Here is a 22,840-nt window from a genome sequence, read left to right on the forward strand (position 1 = left end):
AGTAAAGGCAAAGCAATCGAAGCACATGAAGGCGAAAAAATGAGGGTAAAATCATACAGGCGGAATTCGATAACTCAAAGGTACAAAAATTGTCACGCAAAACCCACAGTTGTGACGAAAGTGCAAATAGTTCGAAGAATTACAAGTTTATCAAAGAGGGTCAAAAACAAGACAAAGCGCAATGGAATAAGGTGGTGGTCGAGGGCGGCGGTTCAATCATCCAGCTCCAAGGGCACGACCTTCCCGTCAACGATGTGATGAGTGGAATCGCAGTTGAAAACGTCGATTCCCGGGTTCTCACAGACGGCCTGGCCTAGAGCCTCTTTGAACCCCTCCTCGAAGGTACCCGCCATGTCGTTGATAAGGGTCTTCTTGTCCTTCTCTAACTCCTCGATGATGGCGTCCCCAGAAGCTACCTGTTTCTCCAAAGCCTCCTTCTCCACACGGAGCCGGCTGACCTCGATCTGTAGTTTGTCGTAGTCAACCTGGAGAAGGCCCATAGCTTTAGCCTGAGTAGCCATCTCCCCCTCCATCCGCTCCAGTTTGTCAGCTTGCTCACAGCATCGGCTCTTCAAGTCCTCTTGAACTTCCTCGTAAGCTTCGACCATGCCCTGGAGGCCTGTTACTTGGACTTGGAGAGTGACTTCCAGAGTGTAGAAGTCAGCCTGAAACTCCACCGCCTCTGCCAGTTGTTTTTCAGCCTCTTCCTTGGCCTCTTGCGCCAGCTTCAGAGTGGTTTGGTAGGCCTCGTTTTGGCATCCCAAAGTTTTCTTTTCCTCCTCCAGGGCGGCTACCCTTGCTTCAAGGGCCTGGAGGGTTTGTGTTTGCAAAACAGCATTTCTAGCTTGGGCACGCCAGTCGAGGGCCACGACCAAGAAGGCTCCCAAGTAGAAGGGCATTCCCTCCCTCCTGTCGGAGCCTTCTAGCATTGATCCCCCGCTGAAGCCCCTCATCAGATGCATAATTGGAGGAGGGATGGCAATAAGATCGGGGGCGGCGGCGACAGAAGCGGGAGAAGCAGAGACCTCTGCCGGTGGCGGGGTGGAGCAGATTCGGCCCCTTCGCCTGTTTCCTCTTGGACCATTGTGGGAGGAAGAGAGGTAGCACTTGGAGGGTTGTCCCTGGAGGAATTCCCTCCCTGGGGCGACGCCGCTGGAAGAATGGGAACCCTAGCAGCCTTTCTCCTCTTGAAGACTAGCCCACCGTCAGAGTCTTCGTCATCGGAGATAATCTCCAACACCCTTTTTCCTTTGTCAAGGGGGGTTGGAGCAGGTGATGAAGCCACAGCCAGCAGGACGGCAGCAATGGGCGGGGAAGAGCCGGATGTGTGAAGTGGTTGGGGGTTACGTGGAGATGGTGAAGATGAGCCTAGGGGGGCTTCGGTAGTGGTTGGTGGTGGTAAAGGCAGGGTTAATGAGGGGTTGGGGTCAGCAGCAGGGGCGGAGGAGGCGCCAGCCTTGGCGGCACGAGCGGCCTTCATCGCTTTCGCCAAAACCATCCTCTTGGAGGCATCCATCACCGATCCTACGTTCAGGTAAACCAAATAGCAGAAGTTAAGACCAACGCAGTTATACAAACCCACAAAACGCGTAGATGAATGAGACATAAGGCACTTAGCGCGAAGGAAAACAGGTGGAAGAGGCCAATAGAGCAAGCATGAAGCAGTAAAATACAAATAACAGAAGACAATAAGAGAGGAGTCTCCCTACCAAAGTAGGTGGTCAAGGAGTGGGCATTGTACTCGCTTGCGATGAGCTTCAGCGTGTCGAAGACAATCCCCAGGCCAGCCAAGGCCTTGCATACCTCCCTATCAGCAGGGGATAGCTCGTCCAGGGCCTTGGCCTTAAGCAACTTGGGGTGTTCTGTCCAGTACAGGGGAAAGCCATCCAAGGCTGTAAGGTCATGCTTGGCGCAGCATACCCTGAAGAATTTTCCCTTCCAGCCCTTGTACGAGTTCTGGAAGAGAGAAAGGAGGATCCTACCCGCGATCCCGGAGAAGCTCACCCAAAAGCTTTTCCCCTGTTTCTTCACCTCGAAGAAATGTAAGAAGACATCCACAGAGGGAAGGATGCCTAGATATCCGCAAAGAATTTGGAAGGCCCGAACGAATGCCCAGCTGTTGGGGTGTAGCTGGGCCGGGGCTGTGTTGATCTCTGTAAGAAGTTCCCTTTCGAAGGGCGTGAACGGAAGGCGCACCCCGATGCGTTTAAATACCGTTTGATACATGAAAAAGAAAGGGTTCCCCTTCCAGGGTCTGTCATCCACGCAAACAGGTTCCCCAGGCCTGCCGGGATGGACGGAAATATGTGCATCATGGGTGCGGCAGAAGGCGTTAAAATTGTACAGGTGGGGATCACCGCGATGGTTCTCCAAGTCCTTCATGGTCGTCAAAGTGGTGCATTCGTTTAAAAGCTCGTCAGGAGCCCATGTGTAGAAGGCTTTATAGTTGGTCCTTGGGGAAGAACTGGACTTTGATTCCGGGCGCACCATGATGCGGATAAATAGCTGAAGAAAGAAGAAAAGAAAAGGGTTTTAACCAGCGATGCCAAGGCAGAAAAGGGAACAAACCCCTAGAAACATGCCACCCACGCGAGGAAACCCAGAAAGGAGGGGAAGAGAACGGAGAAGAACGGAGGAGCGGAAGAGCACAGAAACGCATAAACATAAACAGTCCCAGGCAGTTCAATACGCAGCGATGCAATGCAACGAAGGAGAAGAGCAATGAAGGCGGAAAAATCATACCTTTGATGTCGAAGTATGGGAGGAAGGAAAGCGCGAAGGAAAGAGCAGAAGTTGCAGAGAAAGGGCTCGAAGGCGATGAACAGTACAGAAATGCAGAGAGAATGGATGAAACAGTGGTGTGAGCGCGGGGTTTTGGGTAACTTGAATGTTACATTTGCAACCCAAGAGGCGCTAATTGGGAGCCGTGTGATCGTGCCGCGTGTCAAAGGATTAAGCGCTCAAGGGAAGCGCAAGGGACTCTAGAGGCTGGCCGTGTGATGAGCCACGTGGCACGCAATTAAGCGTGGCCCCAAAAGGTGTTACTTTCCCCGCTTCAGAGAATGTCCAATCAGCCATTAAGGGCACCCCCATGGTTCAGAGAGTGTCACGTCAACAGTTCAAGAAGTGTTGAGTCAGCAGGGAATGACACGTCACCAGGGTGACACATGGACGGCGTGGGCGAGGCCTTAGTCTTTGCGCTGAAGACAAGTCTTCAGCTTAAGACTGGGGGGCTTGTGTACCGTCCCGTACCCGGGCGTTGACAAAGTCAAGGTCAAAGTCAACGTTGGGGGTCAAAGTCCACATAAGGCGTCGCCTAGGTGAAGAGACGCCAAGTGCCAGCGTCGCCAAGAGGAAGCGTCGCCAAGGTCAAGGCGTCGCCTAGTTAAGGCATCGCCCGGTTATGGCGTTGCCCAACTAGGGCGTCGCCAAGGTCAAATGCCACAAAGGCAAGGCGATCACAGTGTGGCTCCCCGATACCCATAGGTAGGAAAGACCATGGAGGGAGCGACGCCGTGTGAAGGCCTCAAATCCCGACAATCCGGGGTAGTAATAAAGAGAAGAGAAAGGTGGCTTCAAGGCCATAGTGATAGCGCCAGTGTAGGGCAGCCTAACTCGTGAAGTGTCCCTGCTGCCCCAGAGACGCCATTGGGATAGATACGACTCAAGAGGAGGGTCACGCCCAGGGTAGCCAGGTGCAGGGCATGAGAGGAAGGCAGATACGCTCTCAAGGTGAGTGACTAGATGTTTGGGGGCACGAGTTAGCACCCAAAAAGTCACCTCTAGCGCAGATGCACTCCCAGGTAGGAGGACTCACACGAAGAAATGCCCCCAGATGGGGTCACGGTGCTGTGAGGCCCTCCACGTGTACAGCAGCCAAGTCAGATTAGATATGCCATTTTGTCAGGTACAAGGTAATTAAGGTTATTTAATACAATTTCCGTTTCGAGCGTTTAAGGTACTATAAATGCTCCCCAGCGGTTTAAACGTCTTAAATGTGCTACGTTTTATAATTAAATGCGCTTTAAGGCGCTTTGAATGCGGGGGTAGCTTAAATAGCGCTTTGAATGTTGGAAACGGGGTTCGAACTTTTGGCAAATTTTCCAGAAACTCTCTAGTTGCTTGCTCGAGCCTGGAGGTTATGCACAAGGGACTAGGGAAAGATCTTTGCCAGAACGAGAAAATACACACTAGACACATTCCTTTTTACCACCTTCAGAGTGCCGCACACGGTGCTCCGATACGGAGGTGCATAGTTTTTGGTGTTTCTTGCTGGCTGACTTGAGCGTCGGAGTGCAAACGGCCGCTAGGGCGCCCTTTTGTCCTTCTTTGCAGGAATTCACAAGTAACCAGTGGGAAGGAGTCCCTAGCTGATGGTTGAGGTCGCGCACGAAGACGTCCCAGGTCAACCGGACGGAACACATTCCAAGTACGAGGGATCGCGTCACCCTCTAACTTTTCGAGCCTATATGCTCCATTCCCGAGGACCTCCGTTACTCTGGAAGGGCCAGTCCAATTGGGAGATAACTTGTTTTCCAACTGGTACGGGTGGGCCTTCCGCATCACCAGGTCGGCGACCTGGAACTGTCGAGGTCTCAGCTTGGAGCTGTACTTGTACTCCACCCTCCTTTTCAAGGCTTCAGCCTTAATCCTTGCTTCCTCACTCACTTCATCTAGTAGGTCCAAGTTCACCTTTCTCTCTTCGTTGGACTCCTCGACCACGAAGTTCTGGAAACGCGATGAGTTTTCCTAGATTTCTACCGGAATCATAGCGTTCGAACCATATACCAAGCTGAATGGTGTTTCCCTGGTTGTGGATGGAGGGGTAGTGTGGTATGCCCACACGATTCTAGGAACTTCTTTCGCCTAAGTCCCCTTGGCCTTGTCTAGCCTTCTCTTCAGACCCCTAAGCAGGACTCGGTTGGCTGACTCGACCTGTCCGTTCGTCTGGGGGTGTTCTACTGATGCGAACACCTGTTTCACTCCCAGCTCTGTACATAGCTTGCCCAATTTTTGGCTTGCAAACTGGGTACCGTTATCAAATATCAATCTCTTCGGTATTCCGAAGCGGCACACTATGTTTTTCCACACGAAGTGCTGGATTTTATGGGTTGTGATCTGTGCCACTGGCTCAGCCTCGATCCACTTCGTGATGGCAACCACGAGGTACTTCATTTGTCGTACTGCCAAAGGGAAAGGTCCCAGAATATCGATCCCCCAGGTATGAAATGGCCATAGGTTGTAGATCGATCTCAACTCCTCTGGGGGCGTCTTGTGCCAATCAGCATGTTGTTGGCACTGCTTACAGCGCTGGGCATACCTCGTGCAATCTTCTCTCATGGTTGGCCAGTAATACCCTGCACGAATGGCCTTTGACAAGAGAGATCGACCACTGATGTGGCTACCACATATCCCTTCGTGTAGCTATGCCATGATGCGCGTGCATTGTTCACCGTCTACACATACTAGGATAGGATGGGTGAATCCATGCCTGAACAACTTCCCATCGATCAGGGTGTACTTGCTCGAATTTTTCTTGATTTTTCGAGCTTTTGTGGGTTCTAACGGGAGTACCTCATCGGCTAAGTAGCACTGGCAGGCCACCATCCAAGTTTCTTCTAATTCGACCTGGTAAACTTGCGGCACTATTTCCCAAGCAAATGGGTACCTGCTTATTATGGGTGTTTTCACCGTCTCTTGCGTTAACGACCGATGACTCCTCCTCGTCCCTTCCGATGTGCTAACTTGTTGAATTTCTGTCACATTATTCGTGGTGGTTCGAGGTGTCTTCAGGGTCTCCTGAATCACCGTCCTCTGCCTGCCCCCTTGCCTGAACTGGCGAGCTTTGCAAGCAAGTCAGCTCGGGCATTCTGTTATCTGGGTACGTGGACTAACTCGAACGACTCCTTCAAGACCTGGACATATTCTAGGTATGCGGCCATCTGAGGGTCTGTAGCTTGGTACTCCCCTGTGACTTGGCCTGTAACTAGCAAAGAGTCACTCTTTGCCAACAACCCCTTTGCTCCCATCTCCTTAGCCAACAACATCCCAGCGACAAGGGCCTCATATTCTGCCTGGTTGTTGCTGGCCTTGGAAGCAAACTGTAGGGCCTGCTCGATCAGCAACCCATCTAGTCCTTCCAAGATGACGCCAACCCCACTACCTTGTTGGTTCGAGGAACTGTCCACAGAAAGTACCCATCTGAAACCTGCTACTTCTTAGTGCATGGAGGCTGAGGAGAGTTCTACCACAAAGTCAGCATAAACTTGGCCCTTAATGGGCCCTCTAGGCTCATACTGTACGTCAATACCAGATAGTTCTACCGCCCACCGCACCATTCTGCCTACCACATTTGGAAGGTCTGTCATTACTATCACGGTGAAGCTCTAGAAGTAGTGGCGAAGTCTTCTCACTGAGAATACTACTACCAGGGATGCTTTTTCTAAGGTCTGGTATCTCACCTCTGGCCCCTGCAATACCTTGCCGACGAAGTAGATTGGCCTCTGCACCTGGTCTTGCTCCTGCAATAGGACCGAACTGATCGCCTTCTCTATAACTGCGAAGTATAGGCGGAGTGGGGTATCTAACTCTGGCTTGCATAACACCGGTGGACTGGTCAGGTACTCCTTCAGCTTTACAAATGCCTCTTCGCACTCTCGGATCCATACGAACCTACTGTTTCTCTTCAGGCACTGGAAATAAGGGTGACCCTTGTCTCCTCCTGCCAATACAAATCTGGACAAAGTGACCATGCGCCCTGTCAACTGTTGCACTTCTTTCACCGAGATCGAGCTTCTCATGGCTATTATAGCAGCGCACTTCTTAGGATTCGCCTCTATCCCACGTCCAGTGAGCAAGAAACCCAAGAACTTACCTACCTCAACCCCGAACACGCACTTCTCTGGGTTTAGCTTTAGCCTGTACTTCATTATCGTGGTGAACAGCTCTTCCAGGTGTGCTACGTGTTGCTCCTTCTGCTAGGAGGTGACCACCATGTCATCTACGTATGCTTGGACATTCTGCCCCAACATGGGGGCTAGCACCCCGTCCATCAATCACTGGTAGGTGGCCCCTGCATTCTTAAGCCCGAAGGGCATGACCTTGTAGCAATAAGAAGATAGTTCCGTCATGAACGCTGTCTTGCACTCGTCCATGGGGTGCATCATGATCTGGTTGTAACCAGAAAAGGCATCCAGGAAGCTGAGTAACCTGCATCCGGAGGGGCTGTCCACCAAAGCATCAATACTGGACAGCGGGTAAGGTGCTAAAGAGGAAAACCTAAGACACCTCTTTTGTATAGCATCTATAGGCGTTAGTTTTTTAGGAAAAATCTAGAAGGTGCCTCTTCACTCTCCATTTAGGCGCTAGAATTGGAAGAGTTAGAAGGCTACCTTGTAAAGCTTCTCTTACAAGCTTCTTTTGTAAATAGATGACCGATCCTCCTCCCTATAAAAGGAAGGCTTGGGTCCTTGAAATAATAGAATTGATTTTGTGAGTAAAGAACCTCTCCCAAATTGGTGAGTGAATTGAGAGAGACTTGTGTCTTCTTTTCTTCTAGTCTTATCTTGAGTGCATTCTTGGACTCTCAACTGGCGGCAACTACAATTATCTTGAAGCCTTTCATCCTTCAAGTGGCATGCACATCTCCAAGAGCTCCAACCACATAAGTTTCCTAGTTCTTTTCATCTTCTTCATCCATTTCCATTCCAAAACAAACTTTAAAACATGTCTTTGATGTTTCTAGTCATTTCAATCGGTAGAACTTGCTTGTTTTGTGTTTTTATTCGGTAGTTCCTTTTAGTTTGCTGTTCTTGTGATTTTAATTGAGTTTCCTTGAGTTTTAATCGGTTCATTTGTGTTCTCTCTTGTTTTAATCGGTTCATATGCCATATTATGGGTTTCTATATGAGTTTGGCTTGGTTACTTGTGATTTGGTGAGTTCTTGAATGATTAGAACATTGATCCAATTCTTAAAAAGTGCCTAATCCTATTCCAACTCTTGTTGAATCTATAACATGTTTATATTATATCTCTATCATGTTATTGGAATCATATCACTTGTTGAGGTTCGTGAAGTCAACACACATCCTCCACTTTCTGCTGACCTTCTTTACTAGTACCACATTGGCTAGCCACTCGGGGTACTAAATTCCCTGATGTGGCCAGCCTTCAATAGCTTTTCCGTTTATTCTCGTACGACCGGACGCCTTTCTTCGTTGAATTTTCGCCTTCTCTGGCGGATAGGTCGGACCTTGGGGTCCATGGTGGGACGATGACACAGGAAGTCAGGGTTTATACCAGGAATGTCAGCAGCGGTCCATGCGAATGCGTCAAGGTGTCGTGCTATGAACTCAGCAACCCGATCCTGCGACTCTTGGCTTAAGGACCGCCCATGTTTGAACGTCTTTCCATCGATCTCTCTCTCCACCACACCTCCTGCGGGCTCGGGTCGATTCTCCTGAGCGATCTCTACGCGGGTCACTCCGTCTTCTCATGGGGGTCTGGTAGTGACAGTAAACACCCCTCTCTTCGTTTTGAGGTTGTTTTCATAGCACCTCTTTTCCTCCTTTTGGTCGACTTTGATGGTGATCACCGTGCGCTCAAGGGAAGGCAACTTCATCTTCATATGCCTCGTGGAGGCAACTGCTCTCAACTTGTTTGAAGCTGGCCTTCCTAACAGTATATTGTAGGCCGAGGGAGCATTAACAACGAGATACCTGATGTTGGTAGTGCGTGAAGTCGCGCCATCCATGAACGTCGTTCTCAACTCGATGTGCCCACGAACCTCCATATGGTCCCCTGCAAAACCATAAAAACATCCGGTGTAGGGTCTTAACTAGTCCGTGGATAGCTGTAACTTGTTAAAGGTCGTCAAGAACATCACATCGGCTGAACTTCCTTGGTCCACGAGGACGTGGTGTACCTTCCTTCCTGTTGTGACTAGTGAAATTACCATCGGATCATTGTCATGGGGTATGACATTTTGGAGGTCGGCCTTCGTGAAGACGAGGTCGACATCGAGGGATTAGTCCACCTGTTGTACCTCCATCGCCATTACGCCTCGTGCATACTTCTTTCGCTAGGAGGCAGTGCACCCTCCCCCTGAGAACCCTCCCGAGATAGTGTTTACCTACTGTGGATAGGCACCTCGTGCCCCTGATCCGCCCCTGCAGCTACCAACGCCTGGTCGTCCTGCAACTCTTGAAGATAATCCTTTAAGAAATCGCTCTTCACCAGCTCATCTAGTTGGTGTGCCAAGGCCAAGCACTTACGTATGTAGTGGCCATTTTCCTGGTGGAACTTACACCAAACGTTCTAGTTGGACCCCATCTTCCTATCGGTCTTTACCGGTACCTTCAGTCTTGCCGCTATGTTTGGAATAACGATCAACTCCTTGAGCTCCACTCAGAAATTATGCTTTGGGGGTGGGTCCCTTCGTGCGCGAGTCCCGGCCTGGGCCCGTTCATAGGGTTTTCCTGCTCCCCTTCTTCTCTGTGGTCGCCTCGTGCACCCTCATAGGCTGAGGCCGTGCAACCGCTCGAGGTCGGACAAGACCGACGAGACATTGCTTCTGCGTCACTCGATCATCTGCGGCGATGTGTGCTAACGCTCGGCGTCTAATCTCTTTGAATGTCTTCGGGTAGAACCTTAACCGTGATTCACTGAAAGGTCCAGGTAGCATTCCCTTGACGAAGGCATGCACCGTCATGGCCTCATTAGTGGGTTTCAATCTTACTACTTAGGCCCCGAATCTGTTCAGGTAGTTCTTCCCCTGGTACTGTTTGACATCGAAAACATCATAAGAAAGTCCGATGGAGGCCTTGTTAACAAGGTACTGCTCCCTGAACAATGTCGCAAACTGGTCAAAGTTGGTGATGTGCCCGTCGGGAAGGCTAACAAACCATTCCAACACCGCGCCTGACAACGTGCTCATGAGCATCTTGCAGTACACAACATCAAATCCTCCTGTGAGCATCATTTGGGTGTGGAACGTCGTGAGATGGGCCTCTGGGTCCTCTACTCCGGTGAAGGAGACTTTCGGGCCTAAAGACGTTGTTGGTAACGCCATATTCATGATCGCTCATGAGAACGGCATTTGCCCTTCGATCTTGCCTGAGAATCGTGCCTTCTTGATCAAGAAACCTCTCACCTACAAAGACAAAGGGGCGCCCTAGCGGCCGTTTGCACTCCGACGCTCAAGTCAGTATTAGGGCAAAGAAACACCAAGTGTATATATCAGCTTCAGTCTTAGAAATTGCGTACCCTTTATATAGGCTGAAACTAGGGTTTACCTTTGCGGCGTTGCCCTTGACTAGGGTTCCAAATGTCCTTGTGCCCCTATTCATAGAATCTTAGCATATCTGGCACATGAACTTCCCTTAACTGGAGTGCAACGAATGACAAAGAGGCCGCTTGGGTACCAACTTGTGCACCTAATCTCCAGCGCCATTTGCTTCGTGGGTGCCCTAATATTCACGTGCCAAGCATGCAGCTTTCCCTGGAAACCCTAACCCTAATGGGCTTTAACGCCTCCTAGGATTTTCCACACGTGTTACGCCTTCATGCGTCATACACACCACGTACATGGATCCCTCGTGACTTAAGCCTCCCACATATCTCTTGTATTTAACTGTTATCTTAACAAAACTCTAGGGCCCACCTTACGTGGCTCTCTACAATGTCCTGACGACCAATGTCCAATCTTCTCCCTCTACTGGTGAGGTTCAATATCGATCTCCAACATCGGGCTTAGAATACCAATGTCCAAAGACTAATCAATCCCCTAGTGGGTACGTCTGGGGTCCACCTCGTGGCCCCCCTTCCATCACCAAGCATCGACGCGCGATGTCTGAGGTCAGTCTCTGGGTCGATGACCGAGGACTGATCGGGACAATTATTTAATCTCAAGTCGTCTCCTAGTGAATACAATTAAAAATTCAGTAAAACAGCTAAAAAATTGTCTATATGTAGTTTGAGTTAGTAAGAATAGTTAATTAAAAAAGTGGGATTGTTTGAAAAAAATTAAAAAAAATGAGACTAAAGTAAATTAAAAAATGGATTGATTCTCGAGTTCATTCATCATTGAATCCTTCATCAATTGACATATGCATCATTCATCCAACTTCCAAAGATAAGCGAATTAACCAAACAAGTGTCAATCAATTCATGAATTAGTCAAACAAGTGTTACTACACTACAAGAAAAATTATTTTGAACGGGGTTATATTAGGCATTTCCGGTGGTTTTAACCCCTGTTAAGTACGTTATCCACGATTTATCTTTCCCCTAGAAGATCCAGCGCCGCTAAAGGATTACTGGCGATTTTTACGAACCCTTGGAAAATAATTACTTTTTGGCGATTTTGAAACCCCTGTTATTCCCGACACTTCGAAAACCCCTGTTATTCCTGACGGTTCTGAAACCGACGATTCTGAAACCCCGTTATTCCCGACAATTCTCAAACCCCCGTTATTCCCGGAGATTTTCAAACTATCATTAATTCCGGAGGTTTTCTAAACATGGTGCATATATAAAAAAAAAAAGTAGGTAACAAATAATAAAAATGTTAAACCAAATTAATGTGCCAAGACTTTTAATAAAACTCCCCTAGCACACTGAATGCACTAATTCATTAGTAAATCACCACCAGCACTTTACATTCTTAAATTGTTCTATATTTATTCATTTTTCTTTTTTATCGACAAAGATTTATTCATTTTTTATAATATAAGGTGATATATAAAACAAATTTAAGACAACATTCCAATTAGAAGTGTGAACTTTACTATCATAGTAGTGATTAAGTAGAGAAGTGATTTAAAGTGCAAGTAGACACCTTCAAATTTTTTTGACTATTTTGGAATTAACATATAAAATACATAATAATAATTTTTCTAAATTTGCATTGCAAAATAAAAAGGAATATAAAATATGGAAATTCAAAATAAATAATGTTGCATGTAGTTTGTAACTAGTATGTATGTATTGTCAATGCAATATAGAGTTTCTTTCATATTCTATTGCATCTACAAAATTGAAAAGACCATGCATTAAAAGGTAGTAGGATTGCGGATAACTCCAATGAGAAAAAAGTCCACCATACAAAATAGTGTACACAAATAACTAAAAGCTATGAAACCACAAAAAGTGAATAATAAAAGTACCATTTCTTCTTAATCATAAAAGTAGACATGATAAAAAAAACTAAATAACATTATTTGGCTATTGATAATTTGTTTCATCGTTAGGAACACTTCTTTTATTGAATGCCTAATATATAAAAAGAATTATAATTAGTAGCATTCCAATTATAATATAAAATATGTATTAATTTAATCAAGATTTAAATATTACCAGTAATGCATGAAACATAGAAAAATCATGAGACAACTCTCCCGGATAGTTTTGCACACAAAAAGTAATCATTATATTCATTTAATTGACTTGTGATGTGAATATAGAAACCTAATTTAGAACACAAAATCAATTAAATTAATTAAATTGAATAATATTAAAAGTGATGGGTTATATACAATAATGCTAACACAATTTATACTTATTCAGATAATTAACTACCAATGATTCAAATTTCATCATCATAAATAAAACTAATAGTAAATCCTCATGATAAGTGCTTAGATCAAATTAGTTTGGTAAGGTCAGAGAATAATTTGTCAAATATACTAGTCTTGACTATACATAAATTTAAAATAGAGACACAAAGATATAAGTAGCTACAATTTTCCACTCCATAATAAAAAGAAACAATAGGGAGTTTATGTTCATAAACTCTAATAAAGAATAGTGATATGTTCCAAATCACCCTTTCTTTTGTCACTTACATGTAACCACCTATAAATACCTACAATATATAATTAATAATATATAAGAACATATATAATAAGGAATATTATATTATTTATGTATATACGGCTTGGTGAATCTATTCTGAACTAACTTCAATAATTTGTAGCATAACATTTTGCTTATCTTCATTTAATATATATATATATATATATATATATATATATATAATATGAGGAATTTAATATAAGCTAAAAAATTGAAGCCTCATTAGAAAGGAATTTGTGGTTCCAACTCAACAAGTTTAGGGTTGAAGCTTCCGAAGAAGAATTTCATAAGCATGTCCCTAAGATGATGATCAATAAAATTATATGCATAGATTAATTGCTTAAAAAAAATGTAAAGATTATAAATGTACACCTAAATTGATGATACTTTGTGAAAATATATGAAAAGGGGAGATTCAAAGTAGGTAGTGGGAGTTGAACCTTATAGGCACCAATTCTAGCCCTCGCATGCCTTTGCTCATTTAGTATATGGCATTGATCCCTTTACTACAATCTACACAAGCCCTCTCCATTTTTTTTTCTGTCTTCATTTCTTCATCCAATCCCATGCCAATAATAATGCATTTCCCTTCCTATATAATGCACATTGTACACCCTCCAAGTTTTATGAACTCAGGTGAAGTTTGAGCCATATTGCAGCAATCATTTAATCCATAGTGTAGAATTATCGGGGTACATCTAGTTGTGTTTATTGGGGTTAACAATGTACAGTGTTAACCATTTCAATGATTTGAACTCACTTTTCTTTGAAGGTTCTCATTGCATTTAGTCTTTGCCATATAGAATAAGAAAAATTTATAAGCATATTTAAGCATATTGGACAATGGTTCATATCTATATCAGAAACATGCATTCTGCTTTTAATGGAAGCCCAATTGGCTAGCTTTTTGCACCACTGAAATCAATTTTGAAAAATGGTGCTTTGCCAAATACATAGTGAAATATGCTATCATACAACAAGTTATTCATGAGAAATTCTATTTGATTGAGATTTCACTGCATAAAGTTTCCTAGTTATGGAACAAACATTGTGTTTCTGTCTTGACCATATCTGAAATGTTTAACCATATCGCACGCATGACTCAAATCTTACACGTGAGATACTACAATTATACTTAATCTTAATTGTCAAATATTCATTTAATGAAATTATTAAGAGACAGAAGAAGAAAAATTAACTAATGAAGGAAAAATGAAGGGGCATCTCTTGCCAGCCACATCATAAGCTAATGTTTCCTCTCTTTTCTTGTTATTTTACTCCTTTCCTTTTCTTATTTTCTATAAAATTCTTGTAATCTCATATCTTTGGGTTTGTAATCTTGATTCTTAACACAACACTTGAGCAAATGAATTCATATTTTGGATTCCTTCTCCTAACTCATGATGGTACCTGATTAAATTATGAGAACCTAGCAAGTCATCACAACTTGTTTCCTCACACAGACATTACTAATATCCTCTTATATCGAATAATAAACAATTCTATATTAATATAACATCTTCTTTATCTCACCCGATTCTAAATAAAAATAAAACTATTCAATATATTCAAAATACGTGAATTAATATGAGGAGATAAATGAATAGATATAAGAAGAAAATATGCATTGCAAACTTTCATTTGGTTGACCTCCATAATTTTGAAACACTTGAATTTATAAGATAGGTCTCTTATGTTGGGGACAAGATAGAAATAGTGCACTTAGAATGAATGTTATGGTGAAAGTATAAACAATGTAGCGATCAATATTACTGATTTCAACACAACTATTGCATGGGAAAGACATACATGGAAAGTTTCAGATTAACCTTGGTACATATGAAACTAATCTAACTAAAAATACCAAAAGACATTCTCTTTACATATGTTATCCTGTTAAAATATAGTACTTCCTAACAGTTATTGCCGCGGGTATTCCACACAAAATGGATATATGAATTACATGTAAATCTTAAGTAATTGTTCATGCAAAAGGGATAGCCTCCTGATATACCTTCCTCCCTGATCTTGGAAGTTCATTTTATGATTGGGCCAGATAGCCATTTTCACCATTTCTAATTTTTATAACTGTACCATACGGTTCTCGGGCGTTGACCAAAGTCAACATAGTGGGACCTCGAGAGAAGGATTTATTATTTAGTACTGCAGGAAAGGAAAGAGTTTCTTTAAGGTCCACGGCCTCGGGCGTCGCCCGGGCTCAACATAATAAAGGCGCTCGGGAAGTTTGGCAGGCCAGGGAAGTGTTCCCTCCTGATACCCACGGGTAAGGATAACCGTGGAGGAGGCGACACAGTAGGAGGCGACACGGTAGGGGCATGGAGGCCTCGGGCCTCGGCATCCCCGACAGTAATAATAGGTAAAGAAAGGTGGTTCTCAAACTACACCCCCAGTAATAAAAGGGAGAGACCCAACTCACGAAGGATCTGTGCATGAGGCGTAGGGACGCGACAGTACGCACCACCGCTGGAAAGCCAGTAGGACAGAAACGACCCATGAGGAGGTCACGTCCTAGAAGGTAATCCACATGCATGGCATGTAAGGAAGGCAGGGTACTCCTAGGACGAGTGACTCAGAGAATGGGCACATGAGTTGGCATCCATGCAGTCACCCGTCCGCACGAGTTACACTTCGACAGGGCAATCCTACACACTGAGAAGACCCTAAGACTGGGAACAATGTAGCTAAAGGAGTGCCCACAGAATACGCAAGTCTCAGGCTGACACATGGACAGGAACACTGGGAAGGTATATAAGGTTTCACGGTAAACAAAACAAGGTACGTTTTACACATTCGCATACTAGTTAACTCATTGGAGAGAATTAAGTTACACATTTCTCTAGACATTGATCTTAGGGTGTTCTGCGACGAGAAGTGTTTGGTGTTTCCTGTCCAATAACTGACTTGATCGTCGGAGTGCAAACGGCCGCGAGGGCGCCATTTGTCTCTCTGTTTTAGGTGCTCACGGCGGAGGAAGGAGAACGTTGGAACAAAAGCGAAAAGGCTTTTGAAGCGCAGTTCGTAGATACGCAAGAAGGTGATCCAAGTCAATCGGCCGGAACATTTGGCGCCCACCGTGGGGCTTTCTGATCTAAAATATTTGTCCCATCATAGGAAGTAGAAGATTCAGTGAGAGTTATGGAAGTTCGTTAAGGTTCTTCAAGATTCTTGAAAGGTTCATCAAGAATCCTCAAAGTTTGCTCAGATTAACTAAAGAAAGCTTCAAGATTCTCCAAGAAACATCCAAGAATGAGGAATACCAGGCAAAGTGCTACAACGCGTGCAGGAAATGAGGCCTTGACCCTGCAACAAGTGATGGGGATGATGCAGGGCCTTCAGGAGGCAATGGCGGTGTCGAGGGCGGAGCAGGAGCGCATCCAGCTAGATCTTGCGGCTTCGCAAGCAAGAAACGAAGAGTTACACCGCACTAACAAGAAGTTACGTCGCGGGTTGCGCAACCAGCCTGGGAGTCGTGAAACAGAGGATCAAGAATGCTTTACGCCTCAGAGAGTTCCCCATGCCCTTCTCGCAGGCAATCATGGATGCAGTAATACCATCCATGTTTGTAGGGTCGAAGGCTACGTTCACTGGAGTGGAAGATCCAGAGGCGCACCTCACTGCGTTTCACACGCAGATGATGCTGGTTGGCGGTTCTGACGCCGTGAGGTGCAAGTTGTTTATGAGCACGTTGATGGGGATGGCGATGGACTGGTTCATCAGTCTCCCAGATGGCCACGTGACTTCGTTTGCGCAGCTGTCGCAATTGTTCAGGGAACAATATATCGCGAACCGCGCTCCCCCACCCGTTTCTTATGATCTTTTTGATGTGAGGCAGTATCAGGGGGAAACGTTGAAAGAATTTGTTAATCGCTTTGGGGCACAGGTGGTGAGGGTCAACACCACTGATGATTCGATGATAGTCCATGCGTTCAGGAAGGGATTCAGGAAGGGAATTTGCCCTGGACCGTTCAGCGAATCACTCATCAGAAGTTGCCCCAAGACTTTTGCTGAAATCAGGTGTCGTGCAGTGGCGCACATCGCAACAAAAGGAGAAGTAGTTGAAAAGCACGCGTGCGTGGTCCCCACGCGTCCTCGTGCATTGCCGCGTGTGCAACCCATGAGAGTGTATGAGGCTGCAGCGGGCAAGAAGACTCAGGGAAGGAAGTAGCCCTACAAGGCCAGAAAGCCCCAGGCCAAGGGGCGCTCAGGGGTAAATAAGCCGTTGAGGCACAACTTTGTGGTAGAGTTGAAAGACCTGATTGTTGTGCCCAACAAAGCGGATAGGTTGAAGATGCCGGTGAAGATGGATAAGGTGTTGGGACCGCACAAGGACGCATGGTGCGAGTTCCATCAGGCGTTTGGTCATCTGATCAACATCAGCTTGGCATTGGGCCATCAGCTGGATGAGCTTGTGAAGAGCGGTTTCCTTAATGACTACCTGGCGGGGTCATCAAGGACCGAGGCCTTGACAGCACCAGCAGAGGACCAAGCCCACGAGATGCCCATCCACGGGGAAATCCACACCATCTCAAGTGGATTCTCGGGTGGAGGGTACACTGCCTCTCAGTGCAAGAGGTACGTGCGTTTAGTAATGTCAGTAGCAGAGTAGGTGGTGGACGACTCGCTTGACGTCGATCTCACGTTTACGAAGGATGATCTTCGCGACGTCGTCCCACACGATAATGACCCCGTGGTGATTTCGGTTGTAACTGCGGGAAGGAAAGTACACCGAGTGATGGTAGACCAAGGCAGCTCAGTGGATGTGATGTTCTGGCCTACGTTTAATAAGTTGCAGCTGTGTCCTAATCAGCCTAGGCCATACACGGGATGTTTGTATGGTTTTGCGGGGGATCAAGTGGAGGTGCGTGGTTATTTGGAGCTGAGGACGACTTTTACAGATGGCACCGCATCTCGCACAGAAAACATAAGGTACCTAGTGGTAAACACCGACTCGATGTATAACATCTTATTGGGAAGGCCAGCCTTGAATCGACTAAGGGGGAGTGTCATCTACACGCCATATGAAGTTGAAGCTGCCCGATCTCAGTGGGAACGTGATCGTGATCAAATCCGATCAGAAAGAAGCCAAGAAGTGCTATAAGAATAGCCTTAAAACGAAGAGGGTGTGTTCATGATGGTGGAACGCCCACCCATGGAGGAGGCGCCTGTGGAGGCAATACCCATGGAGGATGACCGCGTAGGCGTATCTCGCGCAGAGAACGCCTGGGAGAGGCGACCCAAGCCAACTTAGAATGTGGTGGAGAGGTAGATTGGTGGTAAGACGTTCAAGTTGGGTAAATCGTTAGACCAAGAGGAGCAAAACCAGGTGGCAGAGGTAATATTGTGCCATCTAGACGCCTTCGCATGGTCCGCCTCGGACATGCCAGGCATTGACCCGGATTTTCTGTGCCACTGCCTCACCATGGACCCCAAGGTTCGACCAGTGCGCCAGAGAAGAAGAAAGTTTAACAAAGAGAGACGACTGGTCGTGCAGGAAGAGACGAGGAAGTTGTTGAACGTCGGCCACATCAGGGAGATTCAATATCCTGAGTGGTTGGCCAATGTGCTCTTGGTTAAGAAGGCCAATGGGAAGTGGAGGATGTGCGCAGACTTCACCGACCTCAACAAGGCGTGCCCAAAGGACTCGTACCCATTGCCAAGCATCGATGCGTTGGTAGACAGCGCCTCGGGCTGCAAGATGCTTAGCTTTTTGGACGTGTTCTCTGGGTACAACCAGATCAAAATGCACCCCCGTGACGAGTGCAAAACGACGTTCATGACCGAGACATCCTGTTACTGTTACATAGTGATGCCGTTCGGCCTGAAAAACGCAGGTGCCACATATCAAAGGTTGATGGATAAGGTCCTGGCACCTGTGTTGGGAAGAAACGTGTAGGCCTACGTAGACGATATGGTGGTGACCTCGCAGGAGAGGGAACAACACATAGCTGATTTGGAAGAGTTGTTTGCTACCATAGCCAAGTATCGTTTGAAGCTGAACCCCGAAAATTGTGTATTCGGGGTCGAGGCGGGTAAATTCTTGGGGTTCCTACTCACCGAGCGTGGGATAGAGGCGAACCCAGACAAGTGTGTGGTGATCCTTGCCATGAGGAGCCCCGCCTCGTTGAAAGAGGTACAACAGCTGACAGAGCGGATGGTGGCCCTGTCCAGATTCGTATCCGCTGGAGGAGACAAGGGCCACCCCTACTTCCAGTGTTTGAAAAGAAACAGTCGGTTCGAGTGGACTGAGGAGTGTGAGGCGGCGTTCCTCAAGCTGAAGGAGTACCTGGCCGTTCCCCCGTTCTGTGCAAGCCACAGATGGGCGTTCCCCTCCGGTTGTATTTCGCGGCGACCGAGCGGGCGATCAGCTCAGTACTTGTTCAGGAGTAGGATCAGACGTAAAAGCCAATATACTTCGTGAGCAAGGTGCTACAAGGGCCAGAGGCGAGGTATCAAGTTTTAGAGAAAGCAGCATTGGTCGTGGTGTTCTCGACCAGGAGGCTCCGTCATTACTTCCAGAGCTTCACGGCGGTAGTGATGGCGGACCTCTCTATCCAGAAAGTGTTGCAGAAGCCAGACGTGGCGGGAAGAATGGTACGTTGGGCAGTGGAGCTGTCGGAATTCGATGTTCAATATGAGCCCCGAGGCCCCATCAAAGGCCAAGTCTACACGGATTTCATGGCGGAGCTCTCCCCGGGGAGCGCACAGCAGGAAAAAGAGGCTAGTTTCAAGTGGGTACTCTTAGTTGATGGGTCCTCCAATCAGCAGGGGAGTGGAGCTGGTGTAATCTTGGAGGGGCCGAATGGGCTGTTGATCGAACAGGCCTTGAGGTTCGCCTTCAAGGCGAGTAATATTTAGGCGGAGTACGAGGCCCTAATAGCTGGAATGCTCTTGGTCAAGGAGATGGGCACACAGAGTTTGCTGGCGAAGAGCGATTCCCAGTTAGTTACGGGTCAAGTAACTGGGGAGTACCAAGCCAAAGATCCACAAATGGCTGCACACTTGGGCTATGTTCAAGTTTTGAAGGGGGCATTCGTGGCATTCAAGCTGGTACACGTCCCAAGGGAACAGAATGCCCGTGCTGACATGCTCGCCAAGCTAGCCAGCTCGGGCAAGGGGGGAAGGCAAAGGACAGTCATACAAGAGACCTTCAAAATGCCACGAACGTTTGTTGCAGATAACAGGGTAAGCGTCCTCTAGATCAGTATGTTTAAAGGAAGGGCGAGGAGTCATCGGGTTGACTCAGGAAACGCTGAGGACACCTAGAGTAAGTGTTTATCCGGTCTCACCGGAAGGGAAGGACCCTATGCAGGTATGCGTGCTGGAGGAGGGGGCACGTGGATGATGCCCTATAGGCGCTACCTTGCCGATGGGATACTCCTAGTAGAGCCCGAGGAGGGCAAGAAAGTGAAGAGAAACTCCGCAAGGCACACCCTCATGGATGGAGCATTGTTCAGGCACGGGTTCACACACCCGATCTTAATGTGTGTGAGCGAGGATCAGTGCAAAAGGATAATGGCTGAGCTCCACGAGGGAATTTGTGGGAGCCATGTTGGCGGTAGATCTCTGGCGTTGAAGGTTGTACGCGCAGGGTATTACTGGCCAACAGTAAGAGAAGATTACGTAAGGTACGCCCAGCGGTGCAAGCAGTGCCAGCAGCACGCCGACTGGCACAAGGCGCCACCAGAAGTGTTAAGGTCCATCTATAGTCCGTGGCCCTTCCATACGTGGGGAATCGACATTCTGGGGCCCTTCCCGTTGGCAATAAGGCAGATGAAGTATTTGATAGTGGCCATCGAATACTTTACGAAGTGGATTGAAGCCGAGCCGGTGGCGCAAATCACGGCTCACAAGGTACAACATTTTGTATGAAAGAATATCGTGTGTCGCTTTGGTGTACCAAGGCGTCTTGTCTCTGACAGCGGTACACAGTTCGCAAGCCAGCAGTTTGGCAAGCTGTGTACAGAGGTCAGCATAAAGCAGGTGTTCGCGTCCGTCGAGCACCCCCAGACGAACGGACAGGTGGAGTCCGCTAACAAAATCTTGCTTAGAGGATTGAAGAGGATGCTCGAGAAAGCTAAGGGGACCTGGGCGGAAGAGGTTCCCAGGATAGTGTGGGCTTACCACACCACGCCTCAATCCTCCACTAAGGAGATACCCTCCAGCCTAGTGTATGAGTCGGATGCGATGATCCTGGTGGAGATCCACAAGAGCTTGCCACGTTTTCAAAGTTTTGTGGTCGAGGAGTCCAACGAGGAGAGGAAGGTGAATCTAGATCTGTTGGACGAGGCCAGGGAGGAGGTGAGGATCAAGGCCGAGGCGTTGAAGAGAAGGGTAGAGCACCAGTACAATTCCAAGATGATGGAAGAGGCCCCAACACCAATCCTTTGAAAGGCCACCTAAATATCAAAACAAGGCAACCACTAGAGTTATGGTCAAAGAGGGGCCAAGAGGACACATTTTACATGTCATAAACTCTAGTGTAAAATAGTTTTTAAAGTAGCATAGTTTAATTTCTTTTTGTAATTGTGTTGAAACATGCAAAGAGGCACCTAGAGGGCTAAATCTTAAGTTTAATTAGGATTTCCTAATTATACTAAAGTCCAGCCCACACATAGCCATCATGGAGCGTAAGTTCTAGGCCTTTCCACACAAGGAAGGATTCTAGAACCTACATCCACATGTGTGCTCTCTTTTAGGCGCCAACTACATTTCATTTTGTGCACATTTGCCTTTCATTTGACTCTTCATTTCCGGCCTCCTAGTCCTATATAAGGAGAGCTTGGGTTTTGAAATTGTAAGATTAATTAGAGTAATGAAATGCTGCCAAAATGTGTCATTCTTACTCCCTTGCCTAAAATCTCTTAGGATTTAGGTCATAATCTTGGAAAACTGCACCTCAAAGAGAGTTAGCCGAACCTCTCTCACTTTCACACTCTTCGTGCACCTCTAAGTCTTATACAACTCTTAGGAGAGCCTTATTCCACCTCAATCCATGGATGCTTCCGCTAATTCCACATCAAAACGCAAAGATGAAGAGCTCAAGCTATCATTTGGTATCAGAGCTATGGTCTTCAAGAGATAAGTGTCTCTTTTCATTTTTTTGTTTGAGTTCTTCTTATTTTCGTGTTGTTCATCTCTTGTTCATGTTGTCTTGCTGTTTTTACATTTTTAAATTGATTTAGATGCTATTTTAAGCATTTCAATCGGTACAAATTGTTCAAATTGTTCTTGAGCTTCCTATTTTCACATTTTATGTAGGAATCTATGGTGAATTGTGTTGCTGTTTTGATTTTAGGTTAGTTGAGTCTTGTTTGAATTTTTTGTTCAGTGCAATATGATGTTCTTGAGTCATTTTATTTTTTGAATCTATATGTTTTGTCTAGTCATGTAATTCCAAGAATGTCAACAAATCTTAGTAGTACTTTTCTTGATTCATTTGTTTCTTGTTTTGAATTGAGTGTTTAATTTGAATTCTGACTTCATTTGTTCCTTTGGTGCATTTTTCCTTTTAGTTTGAGTTCATATTTGTATGATAGATCCATACAAATTCCTATAACATTCATTCCATTGTATTTTTGAAGTTTCTTTTTCTTTTTTAATTCCAGAATTAGGATTCCTCTGTTTTTACAAATTCTTTACTGGCTGTTTTGTGTTCTGAAAATTAAATACGTTGAAAGAAAATTCTGAGATTCTGGATTTCAGTGGTTTGATGTGTTATAAAAATAAGAAAAAAAGAATTAGTTTAAAAGGAAAAATAGAAAAAAAAGATAAATCACACAAAAAAAGTGTGCATTCTGGCGCTAAAATTGACGGTAATTGGACAGTGATTTTGAAACATTTATCACAATTAATTGGTGCATGTTTTTGGTGTGATTCCAGCGCCAAAAGTTTGCTAAGAGATTGAATCGTTTGTTTTTAAATTTTCAAAAGCAAATTCATAATAGCCAGCTCAACATAAATATTTTAA

General features: G+C 45.9%; 2 protein-coding genes across 2 annotated transcripts; both read right to left on the reverse strand.

Annotated features, from left to right (window-relative positions):
• Nucleotides 1-212: 212 nt before the first annotated feature.
• On the reverse strand, nucleotides 213-929 carry LOC137817823 (uncharacterized). The gene has a single exon (XM_068621048.1). The coding sequence runs from the start codon at nucleotides 927-929 to the stop codon at nucleotides 213-215; it is 717 nt and encodes a 238-aa protein (XP_068477149.1).
• A 4,944-nt stretch (nucleotides 930-5,873) lies between these two features.
• LOC137817824 (uncharacterized) lies at nucleotides 5,874-6,368 on the reverse strand. Its single transcript, XM_068621049.1, has 2 exons — nucleotides 6,298-6,368; nucleotides 5,874-6,180 (listed from the first exon to the last, which is right to left on the reverse strand). The coding sequence occupies exons 1-2, from the start codon at nucleotides 6,366-6,368 to the stop codon at nucleotides 5,874-5,876; spliced, it is 378 nt and encodes a 125-aa protein (XP_068477150.1).
• Between the last annotated feature and the right edge of the window lie 16,472 nt (nucleotides 6,369-22,840).

The sequence above is a fragment of the Phaseolus vulgaris genome, chromosome 10, assembly GCF_000499845.2.
Source record: "Phaseolus vulgaris cultivar G19833 chromosome 10, P. vulgaris v2.0, whole genome shotgun sequence".
Taxonomy (NCBI): domain Eukaryota; kingdom Viridiplantae; phylum Streptophyta; class Magnoliopsida; order Fabales; family Fabaceae; genus Phaseolus; species Phaseolus vulgaris.